This window comes from Hemiscyllium ocellatum, chromosome 28, assembly GCF_020745735.1.
Source record: "Hemiscyllium ocellatum isolate sHemOce1 chromosome 28, sHemOce1.pat.X.cur, whole genome shotgun sequence".
In the NCBI taxonomy this organism is placed as follows: Eukaryota; Metazoa; Chordata; class Chondrichthyes; order Orectolobiformes; family Hemiscylliidae; genus Hemiscyllium; species Hemiscyllium ocellatum.
Window position 1 is genome coordinate 47834100 of NC_083428.1, and position 21129 is coordinate 47855228.

Sequence of the window (21129 nt, forward strand, 5' to 3'; positions counted from 1 at the left end):
CTTAACATGCATTCATTGTAGATCAGTCAACAGAGGGGTGAATGCCTTCTTGGAAGCAGGCAGCAGAGTTCTAGATAAACTCAAGGTTATGCAAGGTAGATTGGCTCTGGATGAAATGACAGTGGGACATGGGGACAAGCTAGCAGAGAGACCAACAGATTGCCAGCGTGGACATGCCCAGAAAAAGATAAGCTTTCTTTCTCACATTACCAAATTAGAAAGGTCTGCTTTGAGATAACCAAACAGCCAGGGTAATGCTGAGGCACTACAAATGACCTTAATGCCAGTGGTTGGGAAAAGGATAGAATGAGCTTTTATTAGCCAACAAGAGTCATTTCTCAGGGGTGGTGGCAAAAAACACTCAGCATTTATGGTCATAGAACCACCAAGAGTTTCAAGAAATTGGTGCATATATTAGAAAAAAAACAAGCTAAAACTGATCAGCACATTTCCCTGCACTCATTTACTTATCTGCTTTAATTCACTGCATACCTTCTTGTCCCAAAGCATTTACATTTATAACAGCACCATCTCCAAAGCAAACAAAACTGTTTGACATCCCAATACAGCAAATGCCTCGGAACGTACACCCTATCAATGACCTGGTCATGTTTTAAGCTTAAAGCTACACTGATCGGACAGTGAAGAAAGTAATCCATACCCTTGTACCACCATTTATTAGAAACCTTATCCATTTTCACTTCAGCTTTTAAAACCTTTCCATTCTCAAAAATTGTGTTATGGCATCAAGTACTTGTAAGATAAATGCCACATCATTAATTTCAGTATTAAATCTGATAGTCAAACTTAATAATGTATCTTCTCCAACTATTAAATTTGATGTATCTTTCAAGTAAAGAGCATGTTGGGAACCAAATGTGCAAATGCATTCATTAATGCTGAATTTTTAAACAATTAGGTAATGAGGTACTTTATTACTTGTCAGAAAAAGTCAACATAAGGATATCTACACAGGTGAAAGGAGGATCCTCCAGAACATAAACATTATCAAAGATCATTTGGGCTGCATTCCCTGTTTCTGTGCTATTTATGATGCATAAATAATCATAAGCAGGAAAAAAACTAACCGCAGTAAGGAATTAAACTTTTTTTAAAAAACAAAGGTAGCATACAGATTAAGGGTAAAAAATGAGGTCTGCAGATGCTGGAGATCACAGCTGCAAATGTGTTGCTGGTCAAAGCACAGCAGGTTAGGCAGCATCTCAGGAATAGAGAATTCGACGTTTCGAGCATAAGCCCTTCATCAGGAATAAGAGAGAGAGAGCCAAGCCGGCTGAGATAAAAGGTAGGGAGGAGGGACTAGGGGGAGGGGCGATGGAGGTGGGATAGGTGGAAGGAGGTCAAGGTGAGGGTGATAGGCCGGAGTGGGGTGGGGGCGGAGAGGTCAGGAAGAGGATTGCAGGTTAGGAGGGCGGTGCTGAGTTGAGGGAACCGACTGAGACAAGGTGGGGGGAGGGGAAATGAGGAAGCTGGAGCCTGGTTGGGTCCAAATTTTGTTGGTTGGAATGTAGTTCGGAGTCCGTGTGGGATCAGTCGGTTCCTTAGGCAGGTGCTGAGGAAGGAGATGTGGCTGTGGTAACAGGTCTGTTTGAGAATGTGGCTGAAGAGCTTCTGTGCAGAGGAGATGACCTGGGGGGTGCAGTGAGAGAGGGACTCACTGAAATCCTTGTAGAGGGAGGAAGAGAGCTTCTTCAAGGAAGGCATCCTTGTAAGAGGATTCGCAGTAGGTTAAAATCTTCGAGTAAAAAATGAGGTCTGCAGATGCTGGAGATCACAGCTGCAAATGTGTTGCTGGTCAAAGCACAGCAGGTTAGGCAGCATCTCAGGAATAGAGAATTCGACGTTTCGAGCATAAGCCCTTCATCAGGAATAAGAGAGAGAGAGCCAAGCCGGCTGAGATAAAAGGTATTAAGGGTATAAGTTAACCCTGTAAATCGGAGATGAGTTTTTAAAAAATAATTCATAGTGAGATGAGGGCATGGGCTAAGCCTTCATTCACTGCCATTTATTGAGCAGTTATTCAATAGATCCATTTTTGCTCATGTTGAATTTCAGCAAAATGGTAGTTACCAATGGGAAACGGAAACCTCTGGGATGTTTCAGAAAAACAGTAAGAGGATCCAGTGGAATAATACAAATGTAGCAATTACCCAATCACTAACAAAAAGATCACAGATTCTTCCTTTTTAAAAAAAGGCTAAGACTTTTGGAGGTGTATTTACCTCGTGGCTGATTACCATTTATCTTAAGAGCAATACACCAATAAACATTAAGTCACTTACTCCTGCAGAATCTTGCTGTCTGTAGTCTGTGGATAACCAAAGTCCATTAACTCATCAAGTAGCTCATAGATTATAACAAAGTTATCACGAATACTTTCTTCTTCCAGCTCTTTAAAATACTCAGAAAATACCTGGAAAGAAAAGGGGATAGAAATGTCTATGTTGGTACACCATAACCCCTACAGTTCAAATTTTCATGCAACGATGAAGCTACAGAAACAACACCTTTCACTGCAGATTGGAGAATGCAAACTCAAGCTTGTAACATAACAGTTTCCAACCTCCACCAAGCAGAAACAGGCTTCTATTGTTAGGAAAGGAACAAAAGAAGACAAGGTCAACAAAAGTCCCACAAGCCTTGATTACACAGAGGTAGCTGAGCATGTCATTCTATTCAGGGCTAGGTAATCTTAGTCACTGTAGGCAAATCTAATAGTCAGCCATCTCAGCCAGTACCTTAAAGGCAAATCTGATAGATAACAGGAACATCGTTGGCTTTAGCTAAGCTAGTTAATCTCAGAAACAGCCTGCAGAAGAGTCTAGAATCAGGGGAGAGTTAATAAATTAGAGGATTCACATTTGAGACTGAGACAAGAGATTTTTCTCTCATCTCTGAGAGTCATTAGTCTGTTGTGGTTCTGTTCGCCGGGCTGGGAATTTGCATTGCAGACGTTTCGTCCCCTGTCTAGGTGACATCCTCAGTGCTTGGGAGCCTCCTGTGAAGAACTTCTGTGATGTTTCCTCCGGCATTTATAGTGGTTTGTCTCTGCCGCTTCCGGTTGTCAGTTCCAGCTGTCTGCTGCAGTGGCCAGTATATTGGGTCCAGGTCGATGTGTTTGTTGACAGAATCTGTGGATGAATGCCTTGCCTCTAGGAATTCCCTGGCTGTTCTCTGTTTGACTTGCCCTATAATACTAGCGTTGTCCCAGTCGAATTCATGTTGCTTGTCATCTGCGTGTGTGGCTACTAAGGATAGCTGGTCGTGTCATTTCATGGCTAATTGGTGTTCATGGATGCGGGTTGTTAGCTGCCTTCCTGTTTGTTCTATGTAGTGTTTTGTGCAGTCCTTGCATGGGATTTTGAATACTACGTTGGTTTTGCTCATGCTGGGTATCGGGTCCTTTGTCCTGGTGAGTTGTTGTCTGAGAGTGGCTGTTGGTCTGTGTGCTGTTATGAGTCCTAGTGGTCGCAGCAGTCTGGCTGTCAGTTCGGAAATGCTCCTGATGTATGGTAATGTGGCTAGTCCTTTGGGTTGCGGCATGTCCACAGAGAACACCGAATGGAAAATTCGGACATAGGACAAACAGGAAGACAGCTAACGATCCGCATCCATGAACACCAATTAGCCACGAAATGACACGACCAGCTATCCTTAGTAGCCACACACATGGATGACAAGCAACATGAATTCGACTGGGACAACACTACTATTATAGGACAAGCAAAACAGAGAACAGCCAGGGAATTCATAGAGGCAAGGCATTCATCCACAGATTCTATCAACAAACACATCGACCTGGACCCAATACACCGACCACTGCAGCGGACAGCTGGAACTGACAACCGGAAGCGACAGAGACAAAACACTATAAATGCCGGAGGAAACATCACAAAAGCGCTTCACAGGAGGCTCCCAAGCACGGAGGATGTCACCTAGACAGGGGACGAAACGTTTGCAACACAAATTCCCGACTCGGTGAACAGAACCACAACAACGAGCACCCGAGCTACAAATCTTCTCCCAAACCGAGTCATTAGTCTGTGGAATTCTCTTTCCCAGACAACACGAAGCTAGGTCATTGAAAATGCTTGACCATGAGTTAGATAGTTTTGAACAACAAAGTCATGAGTCATAAACAAACGTATGTAAAGCTGTAAAAGGACGTGCAAGAGAATATGCGTCTGATTTCATTCTTCACCATCTGGCATGGAATTCATTCGCAACTTAGAAGAGTCTTGTGATGTTAGACAGCATGATTAAGCATTTAACACATTCAACAGAACTCCAAAGTTCTCAAAAATAATTGGAGAATCACCGTCTCTGTAACTAAGCAACAAACTATTGGTTGAAATTACATATTTCAGAAGTGAACATTTGCATTCTGTAGATGGGTGAATAACAGGATACATAGGGAGTCTTTCAACTTGTTTAATTCCACCCTCAATGTAAGCCAATTTGAAAACCCTCAAAACATTTAAAAAGGAAATGGGAAAGCTACTGATTCACCAGACCAGCAAAAAATTTGGGGGATGGGAGGAAGAAATAAAACTAATATTCTCACCTGAACCACCTTATATAGAAAAGCAAAAACCAGAGAGACACACGCATTCTTCTTGGAGGTTGCAACAACTGCAGAGATCAGAGTCAAGGCATTTAACCTAATGGTCATAATTGCGTACGCCACCCCACATCCTCTCCAAACAACTGGAATATGTAATCTCCTGGGAGAAAATTAAGAACCATCTACAGAATTTTCAAATATTGAGTGCAGTCAAACAAGAACAAAAGATATCACTTAATAACAGAGCACAAAAGAACACATTGCAATCTGCATAGCATCTGCACACTTTAATACGTGAGCAAAAACAACCAGAAAGTTCTGTGATTTCAGGCAAAGTCTAGAGTGTCTTTTTGATAAACAGTGCAGCTGGTAAGAGATAAGGAAATGCTTAATCATTATGCTGTAGCAATAATGGCATGCGGTAAGGTTGGTGGACCAGCTGGCATGAGAATAGGCAGCATAATAGCTGGAAAGAATAGAGTTGTGTGGATTGGACAGAACAGCCTTTTATCTAGCTTATTAAACATTCAATGGTAACACAATTAATTGACAAATTAGTCAATGACAGATAAATGAGTCAGATTTAATCTCATAATTGGCACTCTGCATTATCTAGTCTGATGATAACATACGGTACATGAACAACAAACTTGAATGATTCTGCCAAGTTGTGAGGCTGACCAGTATGAAGGAGCTCCTCTTAGGTCCTGAAAGTGACTGACATTAGAGGATAAGATGACATCCAGTTCAGACAGCTTTCCGATCTTTTAGAAATATAAGCAAGTAAACGAAAAATTGAAAAGTGGGTCAAGATAGTCCAGTGCATTATACAAATCTGTTATTAACTTGGTGAAGCTGTTGAGATTGCACATATTGATGTTGTTTTTGATGGACTTTCACATAAATTCTCCAAAGTTTCATCTAAGAGATTACCAACAAAATAAGAGCATTTTGAATTGAAGGTAACCTGTCTACTTGGATAGGGAATTAGTTACAAGGCAGAAGTCAGAAAGTTCATCGATCTGTAAGCACCAAACTGGGGGCATATTCCAGGGATCCATACCAGAAACACTACTTACAAATACAAATAAAGCAATATGTAAGGAATAGAGCTGCATATCTAAATATGCTGACAACTCTCATTGAAAAAGTGAAGCAACTAACGTGGATAGCAACAAAAAGCTGCAAGGAACATGGATAGATAAGGTGAGTCAGCAAAACGGAAACGAAAAACAAATCCAATGTAGGAGACTATGACATCATTCACTGTGGTTCAAAGAAAAGTTAGATCAGAACATTATCCAAAGGGTCACAAGTCAGGAACTGTGCTGGAGCAGGTTTAGGAATTCAAACAAAGCAAAGTTAGTGGACAAGTACAAAAGTAAATTTTAAAAAGGCGATTGGATATTGTCTTTCATCGAAAGAGGGCTGAATTCAAAGGGATGGAATGATAGGGCAAAAAGAGAAAGAATCTTGTCTGTTGAGACAATCTATAATAAGGGAGCATCATTTTAAAATTAGACCCAAGTTGTTCATGGATGCTATCAGGAACACTATTTCCAATTTTTACTGACATCCATTCATCCATCCACAATTAGACTGTTTGTTATGGGGTGCCTATACAAGGTATACCTTTGCTGAAGATCAATCCTTAAGATGTAATAGTACTACACATGAAGCCAATTATCTCTGTGGATTTGTCAGTAAATTGGCATCAGCTAATTAAGCCACGGATCATTAAAGTGGTGGATGCCAACCCACAGGTGGTTTGCCATTTGCTTTCCCAGTTCCCAAGTACAATAGTCTAGATTAGAGTGGTGCAGGAAAAGCACACTAGGTCAGGCAGCATCCCAGGAGCAGGAAAATCGATATTTCGGGCAAAAGCCCTTCATCAGGAATAAGGCAGAAGCCTCTGGGATGGAGAGATAAATGGAAGGGGGATGGGGCTGGGGAGAAGGTAGCCAAGAGTATAATAGGTGGATGGAGATGGGGATGAAGGTGACAGGTCAGAGAGGAGGGTGGAGCAGATATGTGGGAAGGAAGATTGGCAAGTAGGACGGGTCATGAGGATGGTTGGAACTCGGGTAAGGTGGGGAGGAAATGAGGAAACTGGTGAAGTCCACATTGATGCCTAAGTTTGAAGTGTTCTGAGGCGGAAGATGAGGCATTCTTCCTCCAGGTGTTAGATGGTGAGGGAATGGCGGTGGAGGATGCCCAGACCTGCATGTCTTTGGCAGAGTGGGAAGGGGAGTTGAAATGTTCGGCCACGGGGTGGTGGGGTTGATTGGTGTAGGTGTCCCAGAGATGTTCCCTCAAACACTGAGAGAAGGCGTCCAGTCTCCCCAATGTAAAGGAGACCACATCAGGAACAACAGATACAATAAATGATATTGGCGGATGTGCAGGTGAAACTTTGATGGATGTGGAAGGCTCCAAAGGCGAGGGAGGTGGTGTGGGCACAGGTTTTGCAATACCTACGGTGGCAGGGAAGGTGCCAAGAAGAGAGGGTGGTTTGTTGGGGCGCGTGGACCTGACCAGGTAGTCACAGAGGGAACGGTGTTTGCAGAAAGCGGAAAGAGGTGGGGAGGGAAATATATCCCTGGTGGTGGGGTCCATTTGGAGGTGGCAGAAATGTCGTTGGATGATGCGGTTTATGTAGAGGTCAGTAGTGTGGAAGGTGAGGACCGGAACGGTGGGGTTTGAGAGTGGAGGAGCGGGACATGGATGAGATACGTTGGAGGGCATCTTCATACACATTGGAAGGGAAATTACGGTCTTTAAAGAAGGAGGCCATCTGATGTGTTCTGTGGTGGAACTGGTCCTTTGGGAGCAGATATGGTGGGGGCTGAGGAATTGGGAATACGGGATAGCATTTTTGCAGGAGGTAAGGTGGGAAGAGGCATAATCCAGGTAGCTGTGGGAGTTGTGGGTTTTAAAAAAAAAGTTAGTGTTGTCAGTCATTGAGTTAGATGGAGAGCTTGGAGTCAGAGAGATGTACAGCACAGGAAACAGACCCTTCAGTCCAACTCATCCATACCAACCAGGGCGGCACGGTGGCACAGTGGTTAGCACTGCTGCCTCACAGCGCCGGAGACCTGGGTTCAATTCCCGACTCAGGCGACTGACTGTGTGTGTTCTCCCCGTGTCTGCGTGGGTTTCCTCCGGGTGCTCCAGTTTCCTCCCACAGTCCAAAGATGTGCAGGTCAGGTGAATTGGCCATGCTAAATTGCCCGTAGTGTTAGGTAAAGGGGTAAATATAGGGGTATGGGTGGGTTGCGCTTCGGCGGGTCGATGTGGACTTGTTGGGCCGAAGGGCCTGTTTCCACACTGTAAGTAATCTAATATTCCAACCTAATGTAGTCCCATTTGCTAGCACTTGGCACATATCCCTCTAAATCTTTCTATTCATATACCCAGACAGATGTCTTTCAAAAATTGCAATTGTACCAGCCTCCACCACTTCCTCTGGCAACTCATTCCATACATGCATCACCCTCTGCATGAAAACGCTGCCCCTTAGGTCTCTTTTATATCTTTCCCCTCTCAACCTGAACATATGCCTTCTAGTTCTGGAATCCCCCAGCCCACTAAAAAGACTTTGTGTGTATTTACCCAATCCATGTCCCTCATGAGTTTATAAACTTCTATAAAGGTCACCCCTCAGCCTCTAATGCTCCAGGGAAAACAGCCCCAGCCTATTCAACTTCTCCCTATAGTTCAAATCCTCCAACCCTGGCAACATCCTTGTAAATCTTTGCTGAACTCTTTCAAGTTTCACAATATCCTCCCGATAGGAAGGAGACCAGAATTGAACACAATATTCCAAAGCTTGCCTAACCAATATCCTGTACAGCTGCAAAATGACCTCCCAACTCCTGTACTCAATACTCTAACCACTAAGGGAAAACATACCCCTGCCTTCTTCACTATCCTGTCTAACTATGACTCTACTTTCAAGGAGCTGTGAGTCTGCATGCCAAGGTCTCTTGGTTCAGCAACACTCCCTAGAACCTTACGATTAAGTGTACAAGTCTTGCGAGGATTTGCTGTCCCAAAATGAAACACCTCACGTTTATCTAAATTAAACTCCATCTGCCACTCCTCAGCCCCTTGGTCCATCTGATCAAGATTCCGTTTTAATCTGAGGTAACCTTCTTCACTGTCCACTACACCTCCAATTTTGGTGTTATCTACAAACTTATAAAACTACACCTCCTATGTTCACATCCAAATCATTTATATAAATAGCAAGTACTGGACCCCACACCGATCCTTGAAGCACTCCACTGGTCACAGTTCTCCAGTCTGAAAAACAACCCTCCACCACCACCCTCTGTCTTCTACCTTCAAGCCAGTTCTATATCCAAATGTATATCCAAATGTACAGTTCTCCCTGTATTCCATGAGATCTAACCTTGCTCACAGTCTCCCATGGGGAACATTGTCAAATGCATTTCTGAAGTCCATATGGATCATGTCCACTGCCCTGTCCTCACCAATCTGCTTTGTTACTTCTTCAAATAAGTCAATCAAGTTTGTGAAACATGATTTCCCACAAACAAAGCCATGTTGACTATCCCTAATCAGTCCTTGCGTCTTTCCAAATGTGTAAATCCTGTCCCTCAGGATTCTCATCAATGCACCCATCACTGATGTCAGGCTCATCATTATATAGTTCCCTGGCTTGTCCTTACCACTTTTCTTAAACAGTGGCACCACGTTGGCCAACCTCCAGTCTTCAGCACCTCACCTGTGACTATCGACTATGCAAATATCTCAGCAAGAGGCCCAGCAATCACTTCCCTGGCTTCCCACAGAGTTCCAGACATCCAGTACTTCCTCCTCTCTATTATGGTCAGTTTTCAAGATGTCACCATCTATTTCCCCACATTCTAAATCCTCCATGTCCTTCTCCACAGTAAACACTGATGCAAAATACTAGTTTAGTATCTTCCCCATCTCCTGTGGCTTCACACAGAGGCCTCCTTGCTGATCTTTGAGGGGCCCCATTCTCACCCTCGTTACCCTTTTGTCCTCAATGTATTTGTAAAGACACTTTAGATTCTCCTTAACCCTATTTGCCAAAGCCATCTCATGTCCGCATTCTTCCCTCCTGATTTCCCTCTTTAGGTATACTCCTACTGCCTTTATACTTACTTCTATGCAAGAGGCCTAACAGATCAGGGAGTTGAGATTGACTTTAAACGCTAAGGATTTACTCGATCTCTCCTGTCTGTACCTGACATATGCTTCCTTCTTTTTCTTAACCAAAACTTCAATTTCTCTAGCCATCCAGCATTCCCTACAGCTATCCACCTTTCCTTTCACCCAAACAGGAATATACTGTCTTTGGACTCTCGTTATTTCATTTCTGAAGGCTTCCCATTTTCCAGCCGTTCCTTTACTTGCAAACATCCGGCCCCAATCTGCTTTCGAAAGTTCTTGCCTAATACCAGCAAAATTAGCCTTCCTCCAATTTAGAACTTCAACTTTGACATCCAGTCTATCCTTTTCCATCACTATTTTAAAACTAATAGAATTACGGTCACTGGCCCCAAAGTGCTCCCCCACTGATACCTCAGTCGCCCTGCCTTACTTCCCGAGAGTAGGTCAAGTATTGAGCCTTCTCCAGTAGGTACATCACATACTGAATCAGAAAATTTTCTTGTACACACTGAACAAAATTCCTCTCCATCTAAACCCTTAAGACTATGGAAGTTCTAGTCTATATTTGTAAATTTAAAATCCCCTACCATAACCACTCAAAGATAACTCAGGTCTCCTTACAAATTTGTTTCTCAATTTCCCGCTGACTATTAGGAGGTCTATAACACAATCACAATAAGGTGATCATCCCTTTCTTATTTCTTAATTCCACCCAAATAACTTCCCACAATGTATTCCCAAGAATATCCTCCCTAAGTACAGCTCTAACATCATCCCTCTTATCAAAAACACCACTCCCCCTCCTCTCTTGCCTCCTTTTCTGTCCTTCCTGAAGTATTTACATCCTGGAACATTAAGCTGTCAGTCCTGTCCATCCCTGAGCCACATTTCTGTAACTGCTATGATATCCCAGTCCCATGTTCCTAACCATGTCCTGAGTTCATCTGCCTTTCATATTAAGCCCCTTGCATCAAAATAAATGAAGTTTAATTTATCAATCCTACCTTGTTCTCTGCTTTGTCCCTGCCTGTTTGACTCGTTTCTTTTCTCAACTCTATTGGTCTCAGATTGATCTCTTTCCTCACCGTAACCCTGGATCCCACCCATTCACCTTTTATTAATTTAAATACACCCGAAAGCAGCTCTACCAAATCTCCCTGCCAGTATATTAATCCTCTTCCAATCCAGGTGCAATCCATCCTTCTTGCAATCCATCCTTCTTGTACAGGTCATTCTACCCCAAAAGAAATTCCAGCAATCCAAAAAAATGTGAATCCTTTTCCCATACACCAGCTCCTTAACCACACATTCATCTGCTCTATCCTCCTATTCCTACCCTCACTAGCTTGTAATCCCGGGAGTAATCCCTCAAGGACCTCCTTTTTAAAACTCCTGCCTAACTTTCTATATTCTCCCTTCAGAATTTCATCCTTTTCCTTCCTATGTCATTGGTTCCAATGTGTACAATGCCCTCCTGTTGGTCCCTCTCCCCCTTGAAAACATTCTGCACCCTCTCCGAGACATCCTTGATCTCAGCACCAGGGAGGCAATGCACCATTCTGATTTTGTGCTGCAGGCTGACTCAAGATTAGAGTGGTGCTGGAAAATTCCAGCAGGTCATCTGACTAGAGAGACCCCTGACAGAATCGACTGCTAAGAACCCAACACACCCCTCACTACATTACAGCCTGTCTGGATACCAGACATTTGGCTGTTCATGCTACATTCCCCTGAATAACCATCATCCCCTCTATTTTCCAAAAACAGCATAGTGGTTGAAATGAAGATAGCTACAGAAGACTCCTGCACTACCTGCCTACCTCTCTTACCTTTCCTGGAGTTATCCCATCTACAGGACTGTATATGCAGCTTTTCTCCCTTCCTATAACTGCCATCCATCACACCCCCTAGCTCTTGTAAATTCCTCATTGGCTCTAACTATTGCTTCAACTGATCCATTCTGATAGGATTTACAACCAATGGCATTTATTGTAGATATTATTCTGAGTAACACAAACTCTCACATCAGACAAGAAGAGCATATCACTCTACTCAAGGCCATCTTTGCTTCTTCCAATCTACAGACTCTACAAAACACTGCTCCAGGCTAACTTTATATTTCTGACTTAAACAGTCAGAAACATATAATCAAGAAAGAATCCATTCTTCTCACTATTGTTAATTTACAGAAAGGCTACTCTTAAAAATATTCACTTATCTGTTCCTGTGCTGTGAACTCTCCCAAACAGGTTCCTCCAAGATCAGTTGTGAATTTCGCTGTTTGTTAAGTGTTCCTGGATGACGTCCAGTGATATATGAATTCAGACAGCAAAGACACTAACTGCGCAGGTTCACTGCTGTGTCGGTTAGGAGTGTGGGTTTCTTTCTCTCTCTTTCCTGCACAGACCACGTGCTGCCTATTGTCTGTCCTTCTTTTTGAAAGTGCCGCTGTTTTGACTTTTTTTCTCCAAAGTTCCAACTTAATGTTTTAAATTCAAAAGTAGGTAAAAATTTGGAACACACTCCATTAAAAATTCTGGTTTTGGAGACAACTGAACTTTTCCAAAAGGAAAATTATAGATTTTTGTAAAATGATATTAAGAGTTACAGGAGACAGTGAAGAGCCACAGTAAACATATAGATCAGCTCTGTGATCTAACTGAATGGCAAATTATATTCATGGGTGGATGGCCTACTATATTCCTGGACTTTATAAAATGATCCAGTGTATCCCAGACAGACTTACAGAAAGTGAGATCTGAGAATTTTCAATTTGGCATAGCATAGTTATAATGCAGCACATGAAGTCTTTGTTGTAATGAGCTCGGTGACTGCACAAACCTTCTAAAAATCCTGATATCTCAATTAACTTTAATCTTAAAACGAGTCATTTCAAACCTCATAACCTAAGTATGGAAAGCTGGCTGCTGACAAAGTTTAATAATTTTATTATCCATGTGCAGTATCAAAAACTTCTCATTTGACAACAAGCCTTCACTAAACAAGAAACTTCAATACAGTTCACTTTAGCTAGTCACCACTTGATAGACAGGCCAACTGAGAATTGAAACATTTACCAGAAGCAAAAGCTAGGCAAGTGTAACTAAAACTACATTCTCAATTACTCAGACTGACTCATAAATCCATCAAGAAAAAGGCACAAAGGAGATTAAATATTGCAGATAAGGTAAACCAAATAGGTTACTTGCTAATCAATTTGTTCTATGTAACTTTGAGAGGTTTGGCATTTCAAGGCAAGTGTACAAAGGTTGAGCATTGATGCTAATTGTAGTTGAATGCAGTCAAATTGCAAAACAAACATACTAATTACAAATGCACACCTCAGGGGTACAAGAGACCCATTTTGCCCCAAGCTTTCTGATATATTAGGTGGGCATTGTCGATTCTGAATAGATCTGTTTGTAAGAATTAACAACACCCTTGGGAAGGGTCCAGTGCCATTTGCTAAATGTGAAAGCTCTCTTCCCACAGCGTGACTGCTTGCCAATACAGGACTCCAATACCTGTGATCTTTAAGAGCAACTGCCCAGAACCAGCTTTTTGAAGGATACGATATAAATTGTTATGTTTGATCCACATGAATCGAACCACTCCATGCGATAGGATTGGCGTGAGGGAGCACTCTTCCTCTTTCTCCATCAGAATAGACATGAAGTGTTCAATTTCCGACATCTCCACGTCTCCCCGATAATTCCGACAAATCAGGACCTGATAAACAGAAGAAATGGGTATTTTGTATATGTACAATTCTTTAAGGAAACTGAGTCACTGAATTATGAGAATAATTACTTGCAACACAGCAGTTTCAATACCTTGACACCCTGACTGTAATTTCATCTATGTACATTATACACAACTCAAGGAGCACACAGTCTTAAAATAAATTGTAGACTCATTTTTTGCTTATTTCAAAAGAAGCTCAAATGTAATTTGTCTTCTTTTTAAAATCTGGGGGAGCAGTGGGGTGGAAGAAAATATGTTTCATGCACACTCAATACTTGAAAAATGCCAGACTCACTTTCCTTGTGTCAATGAGTGTCAGGGAGTCCTTGCTTGCTAAAAAAAAACACATCCATTGCCAAAACAAACGATTAAGCAAAGCAACAAATTTATTAAATGTAGTGAGAAAATAATCTGCATTTGATTACCAGGACCTTTTGCAGGTTGTACAGGAATACACACGGCAGAATACAACTATGAGAAACTGAGGACTGCAGACGCTGAAGATCAGCGCCGGTTCTCCTGCTCCTCAGATACTGCCTGACTTACTATGCTTTTCCAGCACCAAACTCTCGACTAGAATAGAACTATGACAATTTGCTTTTACAATGTCGCCAACACAATAAAATCTTACAAGGCACTTGAGTGTTATCGGACAAAAATTAATAAAGATGATGATATTAAAGCAGTTCATCAAAAGCTAAATAAAAACTTTATTTGGAGATGCTGGTGTTGGAGTGGGGTTAAAGTTAAAAATCACAACACCAGGTTATAGTCCAACAGGTTTATTTGGAAGCACTAGCTTTCAGAGCACTGCTCCTTCAGCAGGTGGTTATGGAGTATAAGATGTAAGCACTCCGAAAGTTAATGCTTCCAAATAAACCTGTTGAACCTGTTGAATCTGGTGTTGTGATTTTTAACTAAATCACAAAAGGTGGGTTTTGTAAAATGGTTTTTCAAGAAAAGGGATGCCTAGAGACAGTTTTAGAGTTCAATTCTAAGGTAGATGAAGGCATTTAAAAATTATAATGTCGAATAGGAGAAAAAAAAACGTATGGCTAGAATTAGCATTGCTCAGAAATCTGAGAGGATTGTAGTGCTGTTGAATGTTACTGAACACTGTTTGCCCAACCCTAATTTCCCTTGAACTGAGTGGCTTGTTAGGTGATTTCAGACAGCAGTCAAGAGTCAACCATTGCTTTGGGTTTCAGGTTGTAGATATCAGACTGGGTAACAATGGCAGATTTCCTTCTCTAAAAGACAGTTATAAATCAGATGGAGTTTCACGACAGGAGATGATAATGATGACAATTACTATGACTAGCTTCCAATTCCCCATAGGATTTGAATCCAAGGCATTAACCTGGGCTTCTGGATTGCTGGTTCAGTGACATTACCACAATGCCACCATCTCCTTCCACAGCTTAATGAAACAGTGGGTATAGGGCTGCAATCAAGAAGAGGATCTCGATTTGATTTCTCATCTGACATCTCATCCCCATTCTGCCCAGGAAACTCTCAGGCTCCTTATAGTTTCCCCTTTAGCCATAAAAAAATGTTGTAATTCAGTGCAAACCTGGGATCAATCCAAGATTTTCCACAGTCTGCAAGTCTCAGTATTATTTTGCAGCTTTACAATGTTCAATATTTATACATATTAAAGAGATAAGGGATACGCAATTAAATACCACACTGGTAGAAACAAGTTACATTATATGGTTCTATACATTTGTATGCATCAACTGAAGTTTGCATTACAGCAGAGCCACCAGTAAAGTATTGAGAACGCTGGAAACTTAAATTAATAAAGTGCAGAAAATGCTAGGAATAATAAGCATAACGGGCAGCATCTGCACAGAGAGAAATACTTCATTTCTCTGAATAAATGACAACATTTATTCAGCGAACATTTCAGCATTTTCTCTTGTCATTAAGGGCAAGGTGAGATCTGATGGAGAGGTTTAAAATCATTCATGATTTAGTTGGACAGCACACATATTTAGGTGAATGGAGAAAGCAGAAATGACAGGGAGAATGTATTCACAATTCATGGCTAGGATTTGGAATGTGCTACAGAATAGGAAGATGAATACAGATTCAATGGTAGCCTTCAAAAAGAAACTAGATAAATGTTTGCAGGAGGAAAAATTACAGCTCTTTGGGAAAGCAGAGGAGGGAAATGGGACCAACCAGATTGCTTCTGGAAATAGTACTAACTTGATGGATCAAATGAAGTTGGCCTCTCCTGAACTATCCTGTTTCTGTGAAAATCTGGATAGCCCCAAGGCTCTTAGAACATGCAACTGACAATTGCTTTATTTTTAAACAAACAAATTAAGTTCATGGTTTCAATGACTACAGACAATCTTACCCACTGTTTTATAAGAAACACTTAACACTACCCTATATTTGAAAACCCTAAACGATTGAAGGGTCAAGAACCTTTACACATACATGCAACTGTAAGCAGGCTACGTGAACCAAGTTTGCCAAGATCATTTCCCACAAGGGTAATAATGCTTCCAAATAGATCATAACGGTGGCTCAATGGTTAGCACTGCTGCCTCACAGCACTAGGAACCCGGGTTCGATTCCAACCTTGGGCGACTGCATGTGGAGTTTGCACATTCTCCTCATGTCAGCGTGGGTTTCGTCCGGTTTCCTCCCACAGTTCAAAGATGTGCAGGTTATGTGAATTGGTCATGTTAAATTTCCCACCGTTGCAGGGATGTCGTGTAGGTTAGGTCCATTAGTCAGGGGAAATGTAAAGTAATAGGGTAGGGGAATGAGTATGGGTGGAATACTCTTCTGAGGGTCGGTGTGGACTTGTTGGCCAAATGGATTCTATGATAATCCATGGAACATAACACCTGGCCATGGTTGAAGATTGGGGAAATGACACTGACTTTTCCCTTAGCAAGGAAGCTGGAGAGTATGACAATCTCACTATACATTGTTTCCCACAACAATATCTATGTAGTCTGAATAATACTGTGTATTGTTGTACTGCAAAAGCACGCCAAGGGGAAGCTATGCAGAGGGCCCAAACTCACTCATCACAAATCCCTCAGGGTAAGCAGAATGCATCTAGTCATGTCTTCATTGTAACTGAACTTACTGAGCTGTCGAACCCCACTTCTAATGTGCAACCATATCTGCAGTGGCGAAAGATCACGTTTTGTGAATCCCAAACATGAATTTCCAGGTTCCATTGTCTAAACTAAAAGAAATCTGAAGTGGAAATAGTATTTCACAAGCATCTTCAGATATCTTAAATCCAATACCAACACCTCCAAGTCACTATAACCAAAAAAGTACTTTTGACACTTCTGTAATTTGGGAACAGAGGCACCCAACTTATGGGCAGCAAAATCCTATAAACAATGCAGAAATAACCAAATCATCTGTAGGTTTGTCTTACAAAGGTTTTGAATAAAAGGTTAAATGCACAACATAAAGGAATCTTCGAGCTGGATCACTTTTGCATTCAACATCAGAAGAGTATGCATTTAACACGACTTAACCAAACCACTAATTGGAATCACAATCCAAATTTAAATGCAAGACATGCTGATACTAGCGAGACACACAATGTTACAGAATGAGTTGGCCTCAATCTACAGTGGACAGAAAGATGCACCTTCAAGATTTTTTATTATGTGTAATCTGCAAAATATATTGAAATGTTCAAGATATTATTCAGTTACTGTGTTTTGTTCCCATGTCTTGGAGTCAGAGGTTATTATAATTACAGTCAACCTTTCCAAATCAACAATAATTAAAGTTGTTAGTCATAAGATCAAACAGCCTCATAATATTTCCCTTGTTTAATTCAGCAGCTTGCAGGAACGCTATGCATAAAGCCAGATTTCAAATAAGAGCAAGCTTGAATTGTGTAAGTATTTAGTGGGGAAACCTCAATGCAAATACACGAGCACGAAAGGGAGTGTTACTATGCTATCGGAGGTGCTACCTTTCAATTAAAATATTAACCCGAAATCCTACTTGACTGCTTAATTCAATATGATAAACCTATCGGAGCATGGAATTCTGCCCAATATCCATCCCTTAAATAACCTCTCAAAAAAGATTACCGATCATTACCAAAATGCTGTTTGTGGGAGCTTGCTGTGGACATATGGGTTGCAATGGTCCCAGTGTAGCAAACCTGTACACCTCTAAAGAACTTCAATGGCCATAAAGCACTTTGAGACATCAAAGTGTGTGAAAATAGCTTTATAAATGTAAATCTCTCTCAAACAAACCAATCCTACTGTCTGCTTAGAAATGGATTGCAGTCACCTGAAAAAGCTTCAAAATTAGATAAGTTTTGTTACCTTGGAAGGGATGTGGCATCATATTTAGTACTGATCCCTAATTTCCCTCGGTAAGAAGTGGACAGCTGCCTTATTAAATCACTGAAGTCCCTGGGTGTAACTGCAGCCACGGTATTAGGAAGCAATTATCAGCATTTTGAGTAAATGACAACAAAGAAACATCAAAATCAATTCTAAATCGAGATGGTGGACACCTTGGAGGAGAACTTGTGGGTTGTGTCCTTATCTTAAGTGGTTAAAGTCATGGATTCAGAAGATTCTGTTGTCAGAGCCTTGGTGGGTTGTTGTAGTGATGGTGCACACTGTTGTCACTGTGTTTCAATGGTAAGGGAATTGAGGGCGGTGGATGAGTTACTAATTAAGCTGTCTGCTTGGTCCTGAATGGTGTCAAACGTCATGAGTGATGTTGGAGTTGCACTCCAAGCAGAGAACATCATATCATACATCTGCCATCTGCCTTGTAAATACTAAACAGATTGTGGCGACAGGAGTCTAGATTAGAGTGGTGCTGGAAAAGCACAGCAGTTCAGGCAGCATCCAAGGAGCAGTAAAATCGACATTTCGGGCAAAAGCCCTTCATCAGGAAGACAGGGGAGTTGAGTTACTTGCACTGGAATTGCCAGCGCATCAACAGTAAGAGGTTCAGTAGTGGTAATGTCACTAAAGGTCAAGAGGTGACAGTGGAACTCTCTCTTATTGGAGATGGCCATTTCCTTGCATTTTTGTAGCACATACGTAACCTGCTACTTTTCAGCCTAAGACAGAATATTGACAGGTCTTACTGCATATAGACAAGCTCTAAGTGGCAATGAACATTGTTGCACATCTGCACTTCTAACCTAATGATGTAAAGGAGGAGCTGAAGACAGTTGGGCCTGGGACACTATCCTGAGGTACTCATGCAGTGATATCCCAGGGCTAAAATTATTAAAAATATGAACATTTGTTGAAGCCAAAGTAGATGCTCTTGGGTACTGCTCACAAAGTCCCAAAAGATTCATTCATGTGTGACAGGAGGTATGGGACTTAAGATTTATAATATAGTTACAACATTAATGCAAGATCACCGTCAATTAAAACTGACATATGAGTCAGAGTGCTTAAACAGGAATATCACATCCACTTGAGGAGGACTGAAGCGAAAAAGATTGAATTCAGCAAGGTTGATTCCTGCACTTCATGGATACCAGATCACGTAATTCATCAACTGGAGGTTTCTCAGCCGGCGGGGGGGGGGGGGGGGGGGGTCAATGTGCCCACCCCAACCCAAGGGGGTGTCATATGCCTACCCCGACCCAGAGTGGGAGGGGGGAATCATACGGCCAGCCTGACCCAGAGGGGGAGGGTGGGGGTCATATGGCCACCCTGACCCAGCGGGGGAGGGTGGGGGTCATATGGCCACCCTGACCCAGCGGGGGAGGGTGGGGGTCATATGGCCACCCTGACCCAGAATGGGAGGGGGGTCATATACCCACCCCAACCCAGCAAGGGAGGGTGGGGGTCATATGCCCACCCTGACCCAGAGGGAGCAACATGTGCCAGGAGAGGGGCATACGCCCAGCCCAGCCCAACCCAACGCAGAGGAGGAAGTAGGGTGATCTGTCCACACCGACCCGGGGGGGGGGGGGGGGGCATGTGCCCACCATGACCCTGAGGGGAGGGGTCAGGTGCCCACCCTGAAGAGTGGAATGTTGGGTAATGCCCCGCCCGCGCATGCTCACCTTCCCCTTCAGGTCCAGCACATAAACGGCCGAGGCCGACATCTTCCCGCTTGCCACCACCTCCTCCTCACTCCCTTCGGTCTGTCGCGGCTATACCGGGCGGGCGAGCTGGCGCTCTCTCTCTGTGCCGGCAAAACCAAACTAAAAGGGAACTCACACCCCGTTACAACCCGCTATCCTAGCCGCAGCGTCACCATAACAGTAGCGTCACTTCCGTGCACCCGCCAACATCGCACGCTCCAATTGGCCTGCTGTCCCGGTGAAGCCGCTCGGGAGCCCGCCCGCCCGCGCGCGAGCCCCGGTCACGTGCCTCGGCCGCTTAACCGTCTTCAAGGGGTCATCCATCAGCGAGACGCTATCTGAGCCTGAGTAAGGAAGCTCCTCAGGAACGGACATGGATGCTCTGGATGGAATTGCACTGCACTGCCAGGCCAGGGTTGGGCATGAGAACAGGTGCCTGGTGCTAGTGTTCTGAGAGAGGTGGTATAAATGATGGCTCTCTGCGACCTGGTGGTTAGTATTGCTGCCAGGGACCTGGGTTCGAATCCAACTCAGGCAACTGTCTGTGTGTGCCGGTTTTATACATGTCTGCATGGTTTCCTTTGGTTTACTCCCACAGTCCAAAGATGTACTACTTGGGTGGATTGGCGATGTTAATATTGCCCATAGTGTCCAGGGATGTATTGGCTAAGTGGTTCAGCCATGCATGGGATGTCCTGGAGAGAGTTGACGTGGACCTGTTGGGCCAAATAGCCTGTTTCCATACTGTAGGGATTCTATGAATGCAGAGGTTGATGAAACAGGACAAGACCCAAGACAGAGGGCAAAAGTGTGGCTAATGAATTGAACACATCAGAAGGCTCTGCCCACTGCACTGAGGTGGAAGGTCCTGGTTTAGGATAAAGGGAGACATATCAGAAATATGATTATGTATAGTTTGCAGGAAGTGGGTTGTAAGGAAGTGTTGTTGAGGTAACTGTGGAAGTTAGTGGACTTGGAGTGTATAGTCAGTGGTCGACCCACTCTGGAAATGAAGAATAGTCTGTAAAGGGAATGGAAGAAGCAGGAAGGAATGAGGTGATGGTGAGAGAAGTCAGCAAGTTGGAAAGTCAATTAAACCTTCACATTCATGATGGGAACATCAATAGAGTGCCCAAAATTATACTGTTCTACCTGGGGTGGATTCAGTACCTGCCATTTTGTACAGTCATACAGCAGAGAAACAGATCCTTCAGTGGAGTCACCCCACTGGACACACAGCAGATAATTTACTCAATTTGCATTACTATAACAACAATATGGTACTGGTCAGATAATTCTAGTTAAATCGCACTTTCCCACTGACTTGCAAATCCTTTAATATTCTAATGAGTCTAATGTCACACCCTTCACTCTTTTCAACCTACCTACTTTAATTCTACCCCCCGACTCACCATAGCCTTTGAACTTTTAAAAGTTGATTGGGGGCAGATGTTCACAGGTAACGGTACAGCTGGAAAATGGGAAGCCTTACAAAATTAGATAATGACAGTCCAGAGACAATATATTCCTGTTGCTTGAAAGGCAAGGCTGGTAGTTG

General features: G+C 42.7%; 1 protein-coding gene across 1 annotated transcript in view; it reads right to left on the reverse strand.

The window, feature by feature from the left end:
- Positions 1 to 19765, reverse strand: part of ap1m1 (adaptor related protein complex 1 subunit mu 1) — a 103280-nt gene extending 83515 nt beyond the window's left edge. The window contains exons 1-4 of the mRNA XM_060846409.1: positions 19551 to 19765; positions 13324 to 13480; positions 4586 to 4653; positions 2304 to 2434 (exon numbers count right to left, since the gene is read on the reverse strand). Coding sequence (XP_060702392.1) covers positions 2304 to 2434; positions 4586 to 4653; positions 13324 to 13480; positions 19551 to 19592 — 398 coding nt within the window. The 5' untranslated portion in view covers positions 19593 to 19765. The remainder of the gene's footprint in view (positions 1 to 2303; positions 2435 to 4585; positions 4654 to 13323; positions 13481 to 19550) is intronic.
- Between the last annotated feature and the right edge of the window lie 1364 nt (positions 19766 to 21129).